Source organism: Littorina saxatilis, linkage group LG5 (assembly GCF_037325665.1).
Source record: "Littorina saxatilis isolate snail1 linkage group LG5, US_GU_Lsax_2.0, whole genome shotgun sequence".
NCBI classification, from domain to species: domain Eukaryota; kingdom Metazoa; phylum Mollusca; class Gastropoda; order Littorinimorpha; family Littorinidae; genus Littorina; species Littorina saxatilis.
Genome location: NC_090249.1, coordinates 38,243,348 through 38,263,231, shown reverse-complemented (window position 1 = coordinate 38,263,231; position 19,884 = coordinate 38,243,348). Strand labels below are relative to the sequence as shown.

The window sequence follows — 19,884 nt, the reverse complement described above, 5'->3', positions numbered from 1 at the left end:
TTGAGAACATCTTAGGTGCCCTCCGTAAAGAGCGAGCAATTTTCAAAGAATTTATTTTTGCGTGGTTTATCTTGCCCCTGAGCCATCGTGAACCCGTGTGATCCAGTTTCCTTTTTTTCACAATTTAGTCGTCAGTTTGTGATTTCAATGCGACTCGCTGTAAGCTTATCTGCTATAGCACGTTATTGTGTACCTCTCAATCTAAAACGCAACAAACGGCTGCAAGTTACACGAACTAGAGCGGTGGAGGTTGACGGTTCAGAGGAACTGGCGCTATGCAGAACCGTCGTCTGCTACGAGAAAGACGTGTTGCGTGACACGTTTCCGGGGTTTTCTTTTTTCAAACTTTCAAAACTTCGAATTGTACTGATCTTGTGTTGATGAAAAAAGAATTCTTTTAGGATTTAAGAATATTTGTGTAACAATCTGTCAATTTATTATTTAGATTTTAAAAGTTAGGTTTAACATCAAAACGAGGCGCCTGATAGTCCGTTCGGATAGTCCACAAAAATAAATTCTTTGAAAATGTCTCATTCTCGACAGAAAGCAGCCAGGATGTTCCAGTTCGGTGAGCGGCGTTCAAAATGGAAGTATGCATGCACTGTGGCTCGGGGAGCTCAGTGATGTTTTACGGGAGGCTTACTGTGCCTTTAAAGATTTGGGAGTGTGTGCACAAATTAAATGTCCATTCATCTATGTGCGGGTGAGCAGGGGGGGCAGCTTCTTCTGAATGGGCCAGGCTGCGTATAGCAATATCAAATCAATACAGTCGATGGTTTGGGAGTGTTTGTGCAAATTTTGTGTCTGTTCATCTGTGTGCCTGTGTGAGAGGGGTTGGGGGGGTGGACAACTTCTTTAGAATGGGCCAGGCTGCATCAAGCAATACCAAAGGCAATACAGTCAATGACTTGACACAGAAGTAAAACGACAGAGCGCCAAGAGAATACAGCAATTATGGCCCCATTGGAAGTTGGATAATCTAGATTTGCTGTGCCACGTGTCTGCTTGTAATAGAATTTGTATAAACAGCTAACCGGGAGTAACAAAACAGCATGACTGTTTCCTGTCAAGAGTGGGGATTTGTTCAGTTATTTTATATAATAAACACCAGTGACAATCTTCTGAATGAATTCCTGCAACAACAACAACAACTACAATAACAACAACAACAACGAAAATGCCACTGTGCTGTGCAACTAAAGCAGTCAGACTGTTGACTGTTGTTACAGGTATCCAAGTTAAAGATGGTCCAACCACATACTATAGTAAAACCCTGGTATGTCTTGTGATTGCTCACACCAGTGGGACGTTACACAAACATTACATGGAAGAAACACGTCAAGCATGGCGAGTATAAACACGAAAACGATCCAGCCAGCGGATCGGATTATCTGTCGTATACATAACGGGTTTGAAGGGCACCGACTCAGGACAAAATCAGCCAGAGGCGCACAAGATCGCTTGTATGTGTGCACATATATATATATATATATATATAAGTATAAATCCGCCTTTAGGACGACCATTGTAAAAAGGGGTTTTATAGCTACCGGTGCTATATCCGTTGTTTTTAAAGCAATATTAATAAAATTTTGTAATTACATTTGCTAATTGACCTACACCCGACTGTCATGAATTGAACGTGAAAATCTGTCAAGATTAAGATATAGGTGTTTTGCATGGTCGCCTTAATGAAAATAATGCAAGAGTGGGGGTTACGGCGACACGCCTTTTCGGGTAGCTTAGGGCAACCAATTTATAAGGTATATTAAGGCGACCAGTATTTGTATATTTTGTTGTTCACAAAGTTTTGTAAAGGGCCTAGAGCCATAGGTTATGCACTTAAAAATGTCCAGTTATTATTATTATTTTAACAATTTTAATTGTCATTTAGTTATGTGCTCAAACTCTGCAGTTCCCGCTTTCGAAATCGTTATTATTTAAGGTTCCTGATGCTTTGTGTTGAGTGTAATCATGGCTGTTTCATCACTAATTATTCTGTTGGCAGTTTTAATAAACAGTTCAAAACGTGCAATAGATTTTGTGTATGAGTTGTGACAGAAAAAATGATAGATGCTTTCATCAGTGTTGTTCCCAAGTCAGAAATAAAAGGTCACTGTTTGCAAAATTTAAACATATCAATAGGAATGCCTTGTTGTAATGTTAACAGGCAGATGTAAGCAAAGTACATCACAGAAGAAAAACATATAACAGGATGTACATATACACACATTAACACATACAATGCAAACTGCGATAAGTCAACGAATGTGTATTTGTTCAACAGCTCATTTATTTGTCAAAAACAAGAATAAAATTATACACATACACCTTCAGCAATGATGTTTTAATGTGCGCACTTGTTCTTAAATCGCTTCCCTACACTTACCATATTGTTCGAGACCAAAACCTACTATACTTTGTTCAGTAAGGGAGATTTGACAAAAGGGATGTCGTACAGAGTTGCGAGTGGGACCTCTCTGTAGAGGGTAACAAAAACGGGAAAAAAAGACAACTTACAAGTATGTACAAGAATAAAGTTCTTGCAAAGAATACACTTGCAAAAGGTCTATTGTTTTCAGGTAATGGCAGAAATGCACTCAATGCTGGATTGATCTGGGGCCCAACTACACTCTAAATGAACATGATGGGAATTGCACACACTCACTTATTTGAAACAGTTTGAGAACGGCATTCAAATGTTCTGTTTTGAGAGTTAGCTGCTGTGATCATCTTTTGTGTGCTGAATGAACTGAAAAAGTAAGCTGTTATGGGCTCTCAGTGTGTTCTGCATGATCTGTCAATGTTCTAAATGCAGAATGCTTTCAATAGTCTTGCCGACGTTCTTTCCAGAACAGCACAGTGAAAGTCTGCTAAGATCACAATAAATGCTCTATAGTTTACAGTACACTAATTGAGGTCTTTTTAAATCTCTGCCATGAAACAATTTGAGAACACAAAAAAGTAATTTGACCACTTGCAAGTGTACGGTTCAGATTACCAATGATTTGTTTGAAAGAAAAAATATCGTGTGCAGAATTATGGCACACATATTTTGGTAGTCTTACATTTCACCTAATCATTAACAACATAGAGATCCATATTTAGTATGTTTAAGTTATCTTTTATGTTGAAATCATTGTAAATGTTAGGGCAGAAATGATGTCATAAACACACAAGCTACACCAAGATACCTCAAATTGAAGAAGATTAATGAAGCACAGAAACAACAAATTTTAGTTAAAATTTCAATCAAATGTACACTATCAAGAAAACAATCGTAATTGAGTAGAATCAGAACCAGTGGCCTTTTGGAGAGAGTTACTAAGCCCTCTTCCAAGCATAACATTTTTGGCAAAATAAAGTCAAGACAGAAGAAAATAAATGGCATGCATTTACAATGCAACAGGATTTATTGGGGAACTAATTTACCCCAGAGAAGTGAAACAAATACAGATTAAAACAGAGAACAGTTCTTTGAAATTATTTTGATGTACATGATAGCATAGATTAACTGTGTTGTTTGCAATGTTGATCAATGCCACACACAAATTGACCACTTACAGAATTCATGTACATACATATCACAAACTGGGAAGGAGCGTGATTGACAGTTTGAACTGTGCATGGTATTACAAATTACAATGCTATATTTACTCTGTCATTAGAACTCAGTATTAGAAGCAAAACATAAAACAAATGTCATCGATTTCAAGACACGACTGACAACTTTTAAAGCAAAATGATATAAAATGATTTGAAATTTTCAATGAGAAATAAATGATGACATTATTGTAACCTATTAAACAAGAAGAGCAAACGCTCGATCGAGTCACTTTCGCAGTTCTGAATATTATATGAGGCATCAGATGGACAGGAAGAAATTGCTATTCACAACACAATGAGTCACGTTCACATAAAATTTGAGCCCGGTCACTTTTATAGTTTCCGAGAAAAGCCCAACGTTAAGTTGTGTGTTGCCGAACAGAAAAGGCTAGTTATCTCCCTTGTTTTTCTGATAACGTTCGTAAAAGGCTACAGATGTAAATACTTTGATGTAAAGAATAATCCTACAAAGTTTCAATCACATCCGATGAACTTTGTCAAAGATATAAAATGTCTAATTTTTCCTTTGACGCTGACCTGTGACCTTGAAAAAGGTCAAAGGTCAACGAAACCATCGTTAAAGTGTAGAGGTCATTGGAGGTCACGACTAAACAAAATATGAGCCGGATCGCTTTGATAGTTTCCGAGAAAAGTCCAACGTTAAGGTGGTGTCTACGGACGGCCGGCCGGACAGACTAACACTGACCGATTACATAGAGTCACATTTTCTCAAGTGACTCAAAAAGCTTAATTGTTTTCTATTTATCCTCCAGAATTAGCTTCCCATCAATTGAACATGAATAACAACAACAGGCACTTGTATTGTGGAGAGGAAGTCTTATTATAATACCTTACAACCACTCATCTCAAAAGGTTATGAGTGCAGTCACTGGAGGGTAGTCACATGCTTTGTGCGCCCTTCAATTACTGCATGCACTCAAAATATTACATTTCGTTTTCACCAGTATCGCTATAACATTAACAGCGATCGTTCAGCGATTACTAACTCACAGTACAAAAGAGGGTTTGAATGGGAGATAATGGGCAATGCAGAACTCTTGAATAGATTAGTGACGATCCAAGTGATCAGGCTTGTGTCAGACTGCTTTGATTAGTCTGAGATAGAACACCTGATTGCATTTTCTGCTCAGCTCTGTTCCGGTCATTGCAGAGGTATCTGGCGTCCAAATATTTAGAGTGTACGTGGCACACTTTTGTCGGTCAACATAAAATGTTTAGTGCGTGAACTTTTTACTCTATGAAATAAGCCAAACACGCATACATTTGTAGTGGATTTGACCAAATTTGTTCATAGTACCGGACCTTGCATAATAACACAAACCAGGCCTCGGTCGAGTCTCAAGTGAAATTCTCCTTTATCCGATACTGACAACGATTTTCAAAACACATACTTGATATTCGTTAGTTTAGCTGCCGAGATTGAACCAGTACACATCTGTCATGGGTGATTTTACATACACACATACTCTTTAGTTTAGCTGCCGAGATTGAACCAGTACCACCCAATGATTGCTTTCTGCTTCTTGCCATTCACACAGTGTCAGTCTGGCTGGTTCACCATCCATTCTTGCGTTAAAAAGGGTAAATCCAAAAACAAAGAAACTGCCAGCGTTTTACCACGAAGGGCCATATCAGGGCGGTGCTGCTTTGACATATAACATGCGCCACACGCAAGACAGAAGTCGCAGAACAGGCTTCATGTCTCACCCAGTCACATTATTCTGATTATTCTGACACCGGACCAACCAGTCCTAGCACTAACCCCATAATGCCAGACGACAGGCAGAGCAGCCACTAGATTGCCAATTTTAAAGTCTTAGGTATGACCCGGCCGGGGTTCGAACCCACGACCTCCCGATCACGGGGCGGACGCCTTACCACTAGGCCAACCGTACCGGTCAGAGCTCAGTGACAAGAAGAAAAAAGAGTTGGTGAAATCAAAGGTGTTCAATGAGCAAAAACATACAGAAGGAAGGCTGTTCTCTTAAAACGTTTTATGTTAATGTAAATCCAATAACAAACGTTCCAACAACCTACCTTTCTTGTTTTTTGATTTTAAAAAGGGTAAGCCTGCCCACAATCAAGTTGCGCATTAGAACAAGCAGGCAGCTTCATGGCTGCAGCAACCCTTACTTCATTAGAATGTTTTCTTTGTAAGTGTCTGATGAGCACACTTTGAAATTGGCCACAATATAGGCAAGGTCGTTTCGGTTTCTTGGAAGAAATGTTTGGCAGTCCGTCTGAGGCAGGTGGCAGTCCATTTGAGGCAGGTGGCAGCTCATCTGAGGCAGGTGGCAGTCCGTTTGAGGCAGGTGGCAGTACATCGTGTTTGTCTGGTATTTCTGAAAAAAACAAAATATGCAAAAAATCCTATTACAAAGTTTTCAAAGATCAAAGCAGCTCTACCCAAGAAAAAAAATGAAAACTGAACAACGCTTCTTGAAGAATAACCATGTGATCATATTAGGCATAACCAAAACCAATATCAACGATTATGAAAAGTGATCGCTTCCTGGAAATAAAAGCCCAGGTTCAGATCTTTATGTTCACAACAAAAAGGAGCATGGTAAAAATTTCAAAATGGGGGAATGTTGCAGCAGCTTAACTGAACATTTAGTAACTTTTGCCTGGTCTTTGCAAGACTGGTGAATAACGTGTTTCACAAATATACAATTTCCCTGGAAACCATGGACTCCCAGCATTTTCCTTAGAAACAAATGAAGCTGCATAAGGCAGAGATGCGTGTGTGTGTGTGTGTGTGTGTGTATGTGTGTGTGTATGTGTGTGTGTGTGTGTTTGTGTGTGTGTGTGTGCATGCATGTGTCAGACATGAGGTGAGGAAGCTTTTGAGACCATGTTGCCAGTTTTGGTGAATGCTATTTTTAATTGCTGTCCAGTGTTGTTTTCAAAATTGATGTTTTTTACATTTAGTCAAATTTTGACTTAATGTTTTAACAAAGATGGGAAAATGTAGAGCATGTACAATTCTGTCCACACGAAACTGTTTTCTTGATAGTACACTAGTTGATTGCAACTGCATATGCAAATGTCCTGAACTATAGTCTATAGACAAGTCTTGCTTCTGGCTCAGGAAAGCTGAATTTTAGGTAAATTGGCAAATCATGAAAGGTTGCAGTCATAGAGTCACTACTTCTCAGTTTCTTTCACGGACTTTTACCTTGGCATGTTTTCTTCCTTTTTGCAGGTGGTGACAGCATTGAGTAGTAGTACATGTAGCTTGAAAAAGATGTGCCATCAGAATCAGAATCACTCTCCGGATCGTAACTGTAGTCTTCATCCTAAAACAAAATATTCACAGTTAAGTTATAGTGATGTCTCTGGCAAGGCGGAACATGCCATCATGTGAAACTCTTTTTTTTTTTTTATCTAAACATCACAAATGAAAGCTCAAAACGTATTTGTCAGTAGATCTGGAAATCTGGTCATAGGTCTTTTTGAGTAAAACTAAAAGTACTTGGAGGAAGGAGAAAAAATTATCACATTCACACTATTTGACTTGTAATGCGTGTGTGTTAAAGCCCCAGTCCGTCCCAAATGGTTTACAGAACGATTCAAATCTTTTCATGAAAAAGCAGTTCTAACCTTATCGAACACACTTGCAATAGCATTTAGTGAATAGCATTAAATGACACAGTTTTTTTGTTTAGCTCGAGTAAACCACACACCTGTTTTCGTGGTTAATCTAACCCCTGAGCCATCGTGAACCCATGTGATCTACTTTCCCTTTTTTTCTCACAATTTAGTAGTCAGTCCTTGATTTCAATGCGACTCGCTGTATCTGCCATGGCACGTTATCTAAAACGCAACAAATGGCTGCGAGTCACACGAAGTGAATGGTGTCGGCTGACCGTTCAAAGAAACTGGCGACATGCTGAACATTCGTCTGCTACGAGAAACACGTTTTGCAGGACACGCTTCAGGGCTAGTTTTTAAACTTTAAAATCTTCGAGTTTTACTGATTTTGTCTTAATGCAAAAAGAATTATTTAAGAATATTTGTGTAACAAGCTGTCAATTTATTAGTATAAGTTAGGTCTAGCGCCAAAACGAGCCATCCCATTGTCTGATCAGACAATCCGGCTGGCCACGCAAAAATAAATTCGTTCATAAGTGCTCGCTCTTTTCGGAGGGCACCTACGATGTTCTCAAGTGGTGAGTGTTGAAATGCAAGGGTGTTTGTACTGTGTGTAAAAGCCAGACAGTGTCTGTGATGGTTTACGGGAAGCTGCGTGTGCCTTTAAATTCAACAGGGGACCTAGGTTGATCAAACGTCGTCCTAAAGCTCTAATCATGCAATACTTTCAACTTATTTTCAGTCGCCCTAAGGTTTGGTGCTTCTATTTAAATCTCAAATTGCTTAACTTTGTCATAGAGTGAGACTGCAAGCGCCCACTCGGCCACTATGGTCCCATTAATAGTCGTGTTCAATGTGCTTTTGACACAGATCATCATAATGGTCCCGACTCTCCTCAATTATGCGCTTAATAATAATAATAATAAAGTGTATTTATATTGCGCCTATCCCTTACAAAAAACAAAAATATTTGGCTCTAAGCGCATTACAACATGTGAAGGACTTGGTACAATCAAGTCTGACAAGTACAACAGCACAATATACAGTCGGTCTCTTAGGTAAAAGCAGCTTCGACAGTTAAACACTTCTACTAAAAGATCCTCTAACAATTTACAAACATAGTTAAAGAACATCGAGTTAATAGGAATTAAAAAAAAAGGTTCTTATAATAAAACTATCTAGCGAACGACGAAGAAGAAGAAGAATAAAACTATCAATGTCAATGTATAACAAGTCATTCAACGTAAATGGCCAAAGAACAACAATAAAACAATGGTGATAAAACAGTTATACTCAATGGCTAATAACGAGGCAGAGTTAAATAGTATCGACACAAGATTAAAACAAAACATATTTCTGGAGACGAATTAACAACAATAAAGCAATGGTGATAAAACAGTTTTACTCAATGGCTAATAGCGAGGCAGAATTAAATAGTATCGACACAAGATTTAAACTAAACATATTCCTGGAGACGCATTTAATAATTATCTTGTGTCTTTTCTGGATTACACAGATACTGAAGTAAAATGCAAAAAATCCTTAAAATGTGACCCTCCACCACGAAATGAGTCACATGTCACCTCGCGCGGTTCTGCACTAGGCTTAATATAAGTCCAGGGAGTGTCTGGTAACAGTTTGTGGGTCACCTTAATCACAGGCTTATAAAGTTAAAAAGTCATCCGGAGAGTCAAATTCAGGAAGTAGGTAACCCGTGAGTTAGTTCAAATCGCGAGGCTTTTCGTACCTGTCATCTCCAGATGAGGCTGGTTTTATCGGTACATCTCCAAATGAGGCTGGTGGTAGCGGTACATCTCCAGATGAGGCTGGTGGTAGCGGTACATCTCCAGATGAGGCTGGTGGTAGCGGTACATCTCCAGATGAGGCTGATGAGAAATAAATCAGGTCATCTTTTTACTGACACAAACTTTGAAAGGAATTCCTGTTCACGAACCGCCTTTTTCTTTGTTGTTGTTTTTACATGATGGAAATTGAGCTTTCCACGCTTTGAACAGATCAATACAACTGATCTCGTTTCGTCACTTCATACGAGACTCGCCACGTCATGTCACAAAAGTAGAAACTCAAGAAGTTTAAGAATTGTAAGGCGGCCTTCTGTCATTTTCAAGGGTACCAATTTGAAGCCAATATTTATTAACCAACATGAACCGTAGCCTACCGTACAGTCTAACAGTGTGAAATGTGAATGAGGGTCGCATCAGCAACTTTAGCCTATTCATTTCACCCTCCGGATGGACGGTCTTATCAGACACTGATTTAGTGATAAACACGTAGTATCGATGCAGGCACACTCATTTTCGCAAACAAGCAGTTGCTTCATAAAATAGGTACTTAACAATTGTGCAGCAAGCTGGTTTTAAAAGTGCATGCATGTTCTGCTGTGCAGTGACTTGAATGAGAAGCATTTAACAAGGGTAAAAGATCAAATACGGTGATGCCACACGCTGAAGAATAACATACCTGTAGTCCTGAGCTGCTGCTGAAGGACAGTAAGGTCGGTGGGAAGCTGGACATTGTTGGGAAAAGTAAGACGAGACACAGACTGCGCTGGCAACATCATTGCTTGAGGTGCCAAGGCAACGGGGTGCCAACCAGCCATCGAGAAAACCAGACTTTGCTGCCTTGTTGTAACCATGCCTGTCAAACAAGTACAATGTATATCACAATGGGCACAAGTCTGTTTTATGTGGGAAAAAGTGTAGCCAGTGTTGTTGCCAGCCTAAGAAGACAATAGGTCATTTGGACCTCCCTAAAAAAAACCCAATAAGTCCAAATGTCCTGGCTTTAAAAAAACAATAGGTCCAAATTACCATGCCGTAGTATTATATTGATGAAATTTCCGCTGTTTGCGCCGTTTTCGATAATTAGGTACACCGGCTGGAACGGGTATTTCCGTAAACGCAGCCTCGAGTGTCAATGACGACAAACACAGAGTCAATGACGACAAACACAGAGTCGGCACCGAGTGCATTTTTCACTCGTAGCAAACATGAGCATTTCGATCGGGGTTTGTTTTCCGACTTTGCAACTCCCATTCCATTCATTGCAGACCTTGTCCGCCTTGTACGAATATGTATCGGTCAGTTGACCACCAAAACGTAAAAACTATCGGTCCATCGACCGGACAAGGCTAGGTCCAATGCGTCAAATCAGAAAGGAATGCGTCACAGACAAAAGACCGAGGCCTGGCAACAACACCGTATAGCATGTTAAATTCTTTACACAAGAAACTTTTTCCTTGATAGTACAATAATTGATTGCAACTCGACTAGGAAATGTCCTGAACTATAGACCAAGTTGTGGTTTCTGGCTCAGGAAAGCTGAATTTTAAGTAAATTGGTCAACCATGAATTGTCGCAGTCAGTGAGTTACTACTTCTCACAGTTTCTTTCATTGACTTTTACCTTGGCAAGTTTTCTTCCTTTGTGCAGGTGGTGACAGCATAGGGTAATCGCAGGAAGAAGGTGTGCTATCAGAATCAAAATCACTCTCCTGACAGTAGTCTTCATCCTAAAACAAAATATTCACAGTTAAGTTAATGTGATGTCTCTTGCAAGGCGGAACATAGAATCATGTGGAACTTTTATTTAAACTAAAACATCACAATTTAAACCCCAAAAGGTATTTGTAAGTAGATCGGAATATCGGGTCAATTTTTGAAAAAGGACTTGGAGAAAGTATGATCACATTCACACCATTTTTGACATATATATATATACATGCGTGTGTGTTAAATCCCACAGGGGAGCTAGGTCGATCGACCAAATGTCATCCTAAAGCTCCTATTGTACAATACTTTCAACGTATTTTCTTTCGCCCTAAGGTTTGGTACTTCCTTTCAAATCTCAAAAAAGTGTTGTTGTCTGATGTTCATGTCGTGTACCAAAAAGAAATAAAAACGTGTATAAAAAAAACCAAAAAAAACTGAAAAAATAAAATTCTCAAAAAAGTAATATGTCATTTTTTTTTAGTAACAACCCAGATCCAATTCGCCAAATGTCGCCCTAACGCTCCCATTATACAATACTTTTGATTAGGGCGACCAAAATTATAACATATATATATATATGCATGTGTGTTAAATCCCACAGGGGAGCTAGGTCGACCAAATGTCATCCTAAAGCTCCTATTGTACAATACTTTCACATATTTGTTTTCGCCCTAAGGTTTGGTGCTTCCTTTCAAATCTAAAAAAAAGTGTTGCTGTCTGATGTTGATGTCGTGTACCAAAAAGAAATAAAAACGTGTATAAAAAAAAAATCTAAAAAAAGTAAAATGTCATTTTAGTAACAACCCAGATCCAATTCACCAAATGTCGCCCTAAAGCTCCCATTATACAATACTTTTGATTAGGGCGACCAAAATTATAACATGTATATATATATTGTGTTAAATCCTACAGGGGAGTTAGGTCAACCAAATGTCGTCCTAAAGGTAAAGCTCCAATTGTACAATACTTTCAACTTATATTCTGTCGCCCTAAAGGTTTGGTGATTCTTTTAAAATCTCAAATTTCATGTTACTGACAACCCAGATCCCATTCCCTATCAAGCAGACATACAAGCTTATGTCGACACATGCTTCCAGACAAATTTGCAATAACAATAGAATCATTTCCCATAATACCATGGCAGCTTAGCACACCTGCCTTTCGTTGAGTCTCCACAATCATCATTTTGATTATTCTGAGACTATGAATGCATGCTGGGTGTGTTTCTGCGGGTTGCATTGACCCGAGCTGGACATTGGCGTCAGGATCAAGTCCAAGCTTGATTTTGAGTGCATGTACTCAGAATACTGAATAGACCTCAGTTTAAAATCTCATCCCAAAGAGTAGTGAGACACCGCCCTTCATGAGGGGTCAACCGTCAAGTTAACAGCAGTGTACAACTCAGACAGTCACTTATCCAAGTACTTGCCTAGGCTCGGCATTGCTTAACTTTGTCATTGAGTGAGACTGCAAGCCGCCCACTCCGCCACTATGGTCCAATAAATATTCGTGTTAAAATAAATGTGATGCTTTTGAGACAGATCATCATAATGGTCCTGACTTGCCTCAATTATGTGCTTATCTTGTGTGTTTTTCTGGATTACACAGGTACTGTAGTTAATGTCCAACTATCCTAAAAGCTCCAATTGTACAATACTTTCAACGTATTTTCTTTCGCCCTAAAGTTTGGTGCTTCCTTTCAAATCTCAAAAAAGTGTTGCTGTCTGATGTTGATGTCATGTACCAAAAAGAAATAAAAACGTGTATAAAAAAAAAAAAACTCTGAAAAAAAATGAAAAAAAAATTCTCAAAAAAGTAAAATGTCATTTTAGTAACAACCCAGATCCAATTCGCCAAATGTCGCCCTAAAGCTCCCATTATACAATACTTTTGATTAGGGCGACCACAATTATAACATATATATTGTGTTAAATCCTACAGGGGAGTTAGGTCAACCAAATGTCGTCCTAAAGGTAACTTAGCTCCAATTGTACAATACTTTCAACTTATATTTTGTCGCCCTAAGGTTTGGTGATTCTTTTAAAATCTCAAATTTCATTTTACTGACAACCCAGATCCCATTCCCTATCAAGCAGACATACAAGCTTATGTCGACACATGCTTCCAGACAAATTTGCAATAACAATAGAATCATTTCCCAAAGCACACCTGCCTTTCGTTGAGTCTCCATAATCATCATTTTGATTATTCTGAGACTATGATGCATGCTGGGTGTGTTTCTGCGGGTTGCATTGACCCGAGTTGGACATTGGCGTCAGGATCAAGTCCAAGCTTGATTTTGAGTGCATATATGTACTCAGAATACTGAATAGACCTCAGTTTAAAATCTCATCCCAAAGAGTAGTGAGACACCGCCCTCCATGAGGGGTCAACCGTTAAGTTAACAGCAGTGTACAACTCAGACAGTCACTTATCCAAGTACTTGCCTAGGCTCGGCATTGCTTAACTTTGTCATTGAGTGAGACTGCAAGCCGCCCACTCTGCCACTATGGTCCAATAAATATTCGTGTTAAAATAAATGTGATGCTTTTGACACAGATCATCATAATGGTCCTGACTTGCCTCAATTATGTGCTTATCTTGTGTGTTTTTCTGGATTACACAGGTACTGTAGTTAATGTCCAACTATCCTAAAAATTAACAGTTTCTTGGTAGTGAATGCGAGTACGTGTAAGAATGTTGTGACTTTTACATACTTTCTTTTTATTCTAAATTCAACCAATCTATATATGTACGTGTGTGTGTGTTAAAGCCAAATATTGCCCTAAAGCTCCCATTATACAAAACATTCCACTTAGGCATAGGGCGACCGACAAGTATGGGTTATATGAAGTCTTATATCGCGCGCGTATCTCCAGACTCGGACTCAAGGCGCCGTGTGAGATGGATTTTTTTTACACAATACATCACGCATTCACATCGACCAGCAGATCGCAGCCATTTCGGCGCATATCCTACTGTTCACGGCCTATTATTCAAAGTCACACGGGTATTTTGGTGGACATTTTTTTAATCTATGGCTATACAATTTTGCCAGGAAAGACCCTTTTGTCAATCGTGGGATCTTTAACGTGCACACCCCAATGTAGTGTACACGAAGGGACCTCGGTTTTTCGTCTCATCCGAAAGACTAGCACTTGAACCCACCACCTAGGTTAGGAAAGGGGGGGAGAAAATTGCTAACGCCCTGACACAGGGTCGAACTCACTTCCGAGCGCAAGTGCGTTACCACTCGGCCACCCATTGGTGCCTTTTCTCCAATTTCATTAGACTGACAACATCGACCTAGACGTGGCTAAATCCCATTTCCTGGAAAGTTTAAAAAATAAAAGCGGTCAATTTTCGTCCTGATATGGTTCTGCGTAGTCGGCTGGACGTTAAGCAACAAATAAACAAACAAAAACGGTCAATTTCATAATGGAGGTAACCCGTGAGTAAGTTCAAAATCACAATGCTTTTCGTACCTGTTCATCTCCAAATGAGGCTGGTGGTATCGGTACATTTCCAGATGAGGCTTTTGGTAGCGGTACATCTCCAGATGAGGCTGGTGGTATCAGTACATCTCCAGATAAGGCTGGTGGTATCGGTACATTTCCAGATGAGGCTGGTGGTATCGGTACATTTCCAGATAAGACTGGTGATAGCGGTACATCTCCAGATGAGGCTGATGATAGCGGTACATCTCCAGATGAGGCTGGTGATAGCGGTACATCTCCAGATGAGGCTGGTGGTATCGGTACATTTTCAGATAAGGCTGGTGATAGCGGTACATCTCCAGATGAGGTTGGTGGTATCAGTACATCTCCAGATAAGGCTGGTGATAGCGGTACATCTCCAGATGAGGCTGGTGATACTGGTACATGTCCAGATAAGACTGGTGAAACTGGTACATATCCAGATAAGGCTGGTGATACTGGTAAATCTCCAGATGAGGCTGGTGATGGCGGTACATCTCCAGATGAGGCTGGTGATACTGGTACATCTCCAGATAAGGCTTGTGATACTAGTACATCTCCAGACGAGGCTGGCAATACTTGTACATCTCCAGATGAGGCTGGCAATACTGGTACATCTCCAGATGAGGCCTGAGGTACCAGTACATCTCCAGATGAGGCTGATAAAAAACAAATCATATCTTTTAACTGATAGAAGCATGTGTTGCATATATATATATTGTAATACAGACCTGGGGACCTCAATTTTGCCATGGAGTTTAACAAAAAAAAAGCTACGTGCATTTTCAGAAAAATGAGAGTACTCCACATAACTTTTAATCATTCATTTCAAACATGCTGCACACACCGTCATTGATAAAAAAAAAAGATGGAAATCTTTGTTGATTTTTTCTTTAAGAGAAGACCTAATGTCATTAGACATCTGTTTCATCATTGCTGTAGCCTTCTTGCAGCCTGAACACTTAGACTTCTGCGCGATGTTTAAGACAGGAAACACACTTTTGACAGCTTGTAAAATCACATCTGCTGTGCTCAATGACAAATTCATTTTCACTATCAGCTCGGATAACATCGCTTTGGCATGTACTGCACCCTGTTCCTCGGGTAGATCTTTTGCAAAAGACAAAGTCTGTGATGCTCCTCATGCTGGCAGCGGCTTTTCTTGGTGTTGTCAATTTCAGGATCCCTATGAGTCTAGCTTTGACATGCAGTGTCTATCGATGTCAAACTTGGAAAACATACGTTGAAAGGAATTCCTGTTCCCGAACAGCCTTTTTCTTTGCTCCTGCTGAGGATCCACCTCTTTGTTGTTGTTTTTGCATGATAAAAATTGAGCTTTCCACGCTTTGAGCTGATCAACGCAACTGATCTCGTTTAGTCACTTCATACGAGATTCAAAATGGCCATAGTAACAGGTTGTTTTTTTACACTAACTGAGTGAACCGAAAGTAGAAACGCAAGAAGTCTAGGAATTATTTCTCTTTTTTTCCACAGACCGTATCAATCGTAATTTAGAAAATCAAGAGTACAAAATATGGCAAAATCTTACGGGTTCCCTTTTCTGTACTATAAATAGCAATAAAATGATCACAAGATCAAGAAGGGGCATTTACAGGCTTCATGGCCTATCTAATACTAATGTACATTTGAAACTTAGTCAGGTATAGATTACATTCAAAAAGCAGAGGGGTGGACTTTTTCTTGGGTTCCTACCATTGTAAGTTTTTGTTAAAACTTTAAACAATTAAAGTAAAGGTTAATGTATTGGCAAAACAAAGACGAGAACCGAAAAATGCCACACTATGAAAATAAGTATGATAAAATGAAGTCGCAGTAACACTAAGCTTTTAGTTTTATGGGAAAAGTATATATTTCACGACGTTACAAAAACATATTGAACGGAATTGCCACCACCAAGGAATATGATAGCCATGCCTTCAACCCTATTTAACGAAGAGGAAATCTGTATCTGTCAAGTCAATGCTGGTGTCTTGATTACCGCTTTACTGCTTTAAAGAAATGTGCCAACCTTGTGTTTTTTCTTCTGTGACTCGACGGCCTCCAGCTCCTCTTGCAGTACCACAACTCGTTTGGACAGCTGCTAGTTGCGGAATGACAGACTGTCGACCTCCTGCTGGTACTTTCTGTTCCATTGTTCCTTCTCTTTCAGGTGCTCCTATACAACAGGCACAAGAACCAATTGTATTTATGGTCAGTTGACAAAGCCATCTACTTTCAGTACATTTGACACTTTTCAACAATTTAGTCTTATGGTATGAATATTCTTCAAATGGCAAACAATTTTCTAATTACATTCAAAGTTATTCTTATAATTATCATATGTTAAAAGGCTTTTCTGGTTAATGTTAATTGTAATTCAATCAAGTTTGCGTTTTAATGAAACAGATCCTGTGATTGGTCAGAATGCCCCAACTCATTAAAAATTACCGGTCATTAAATAGAGCTTAAACAATGACCACGAGTTGATTAGTGGAAAATAAACCACGAGTGGGTATTTGCAGCCTCTTGGTAATTCACGAGTGTGCGGAGCAGGTTGTTAATGAATTTTTTAGCTAGTGGCTATCGACAATTAGTCACCGGTAATTTGTAATGAGTTGGGACATTCTGACCAATCACAGGATCTGTTTCATTAAAAAGCAAACTTGATTGTATTACAATTGTCGATAACCACTCGCTAAAAAATCCATTAACAACCTGCTGGCGAGGCGTATTGATACAGCCTCAACTAGTCTCGGTTAGCTTTGAGGGTCATTTTACAAGTAGGAAATATGAAGGCCAACGAAATACCGAGACCATAAGGTATGCGAAGTGATGACGTTGAGTACGTGACGTAAGTTAATGCATGAATTCTTCCGGACTACGTCAGTCAATTCCAAAGATCGCTTTTGTGATGAAAAGAATTTGTTTTAGAGTTTGCTGTCCAGAAAACCGTCAAAAAAGAAGGGAAAATGTGTGTGAAAGAAAACAAAACAGGAGCAGAGTGATACGATAGGAATACAGAGACATTTCTTGGGACTTGACCCTTGCAGGTAGGTGGACTGAAAGTAGTGTGTGAACAGAACAGAACCAATTCTGTCTGTTTACAACCGCATGAAAGCAGGAAAGAGATTGTCGTCAGATTCAATTACAATAACATTAACATGCTTCCATTTGAAACTTCTCGGTCTTCATCGTGGATTGACGCCCTCCCAAAGTCTAAAGTAATTGAAGCCCTCCGTCGCTTCGCTCCGTCGGGCTTCAATTAGCTTTTGTCGGGCGTCAATCCCCGATGAAGACTTTGAAGTTTCAAATGGAAGCATGTTAATCACTTAATGTGTAACTGAACAGGTGGGGGCCTCATCAGATCAAAAAGCTGTGTCTGGCAAGAACCGTAGTGAAGGCATTACATCCGCATCAAAGCGACGAAGGAAAGTGTCCATTCTAGCTCTGCCCTCTAAAGTCAAACAGCAGTAAGTCCACTCATAATAAAGCCAAAATGAAGTATTGCCAGTCATAATTATGATAATATGACTGGCAATACTTCATTTTGGCTTTGATTTTTGTTTGTTTGTTTGCTTAACGCCCAGCCGACCACGAAGGGCCATATCAGGGCGGTGCTGCTTTGACATATAACGTGCGCCACACACAAGACAGAAGTTGCAGCACAGGCTTCATGTCTCACCCAGTCACATTATTCTGACACCGGACCAACCAGGCCTAGCACTAACCCCATAATGCCAGACGCCAGGCGGAGCAGCCACTAGATTGCCAATTTTAAAGTCTTAGGTATGACCCGGCCGAGGTTCGAACCCACGACCTCCCGATCACGGGGCAGACGCCTTACCACTAGGCCAACCGTGCCGGTTTTTGGCTTTGAAGGGCAGGCTAAAGGTAGTCACTTTGATTAACTGGAAATAATTCATGCAAGTTTTTGTCTTAGCTTTTCTTACCTGAATTATTGCGTAAAGCCATGAGGAACACTCATCCTCCTACCTCTGGTGTAATGAGGGTAGTAGTCCATTTTTGCCGCAAGTATCTGGATAAAAAAAAGCATACACAATAAAATATTTTGTGTTGCCTCAACGTGCATGTCCACCCCCCCCCCCTCCCCCATGTGACCATCTTATCAAGTTGCAGATATTGCTAGTGGTCAGTGTGTTCCCAACACAAATGTGACAAAGGGGTGCTGGTTTTTGTTTTATTAGGTTGAACTTGAAGAATTTTGTAGTAATGAATGTTTTTGTTCACATCAATTTTGACTCGGTTTAAAGACTTTCATCTGGAATGTTCATAGATCAACCCATAAAAGTTTATCAAATTCCCTTACCAATAAATACACTTTAATTTTCCATGACCAGTGGCTGAACTTCTGTAACACTGACATTCAATTACAATAACATTAACATGCTTCCATTTGAAACTTCTCGGTCTTCATCGTGGATTGACGCCCTCCCAAAGTCTATAGTAATTGAAGCCCTCCGTCGCTTCGCTCTGTCGGGCTTCAATTAGCTTTTGTCGGGCGTCAATCCCCGATGAAGACTTCGAAGTTTCAAATGGAAGCATGTTAATCACTTAATGTGTAACTGAACAGGTGGGGGCCTCATGAGATCAAAAAGCTGTGTCTGGCAAGAACCGTAGTGAAGGCATTACATCCGCATCAAAGCGACGAAGGAAAGTGTCCATTCTAGCTCTGCCCTCTAAAGTCAAACAGCAGTAAGTCCACTCATAATAAAGCCAAAATGAAGTATTGCCAGTCATAATTATGATAATATGACTGGCAATACTTCATTTTGGCTTTGATTTTTGTTTGTTTGTTTGCTTAACGCCCAGCCGACCACGAAGGGCCATATCAAGGCGGTGCTGCTTTGACATATAACGTGCGCCACACACAAGACAGAAGTCGCAGCACAGGCTTCATGTCTCACCCTGTCACATTATTCTGACACCGGACCAACCAGGCTTAGCACTAACCCCATAATGCCAGATGCCAGGCGGAGCAGCCACTAGATTGCCAATTTTAAAGTCTTAGGTATGACCCGGCCGGGGTTCGAACCCACGACCTCCCGATCACGGGGCGGACGCCTTACCACTAGGCCAACCGTGCCGGTTTTTGGCTTTGAAGGGCAGGCTAAAGGTAGTCACTTTGATTAACTGGAAATAATTCATGCAAGTTTTTGTCTTAGCTTTTCTTACCTGAATTATTGCGTAAAGCCATGAGGACCACTCATCCTCCTACCTCTGGTGTAATGAGGGTAGTAGTCCATTTTTGCCGCAAGTATCTGGATAAAAAAAAGCATACACAACAAAATATTTTGTGTTGCCTCAACGTGCATGTCCACCCCCCCCCATGTGACCATCTTATCAAGTTGCAGATATTGCTAGTGGTCAGTGTGTTCCCAACACAAATGTGACAAAGGGGTGCTGGTTTTTGTTTTATTAGGTTGAACTTGAAGAATTTTGTAGTAATGAATGTTTTTGTTCACATCAATTTTGACTCGGTTTAAAGACTTTCATCTGGAATGTTCATAGATCAACCCATAAAAGTTTATCAAATTCCCTTACCAATAAATACACTTTAATTTTCCATGACCAGTGGCTGAACTTCTGTAACACTGACATTCAATTACAATAACATTAACATGCTTCCATTTGAAACTTCTCGGTCTTCATCGTGGA

General features: G+C 39.9%; 2 protein-coding genes across 2 annotated transcripts in view; one reads left to right on the top strand and one right to left on the bottom strand.

Moving 5' to 3' along the window:
* The window catches only part of LOC138967069 (very long chain fatty acid elongase 4-like), a 59,413-nt gene that overhangs the window by 1,086 nt on the left and 38,443 nt on the right, over positions 1 to 19,884 (top strand). The gene's annotated exons all lie outside the window — the stretch shown is intronic.
* Positions 2,274 to 19,495, bottom strand: LOC138967058 (uncharacterized). Its single transcript, XM_070339514.1, has 8 exons — positions 19,402 to 19,495; positions 16,238 to 16,384; positions 14,218 to 14,867; positions 10,647 to 10,752; positions 9,703 to 9,879; positions 8,969 to 9,107; positions 6,806 to 6,926; positions 2,274 to 5,969 (listed from the first exon to the last, which is right to left on the bottom strand). Exons 1-8 carry the CDS (start codon positions 19,421 to 19,423, stop codon positions 5,757 to 5,759), a joined length of 1,575 nt encoding a protein of 524 aa, XP_070195615.1. The 5' UTR covers positions 19,424 to 19,495; the 3' UTR covers positions 2,274 to 5,756.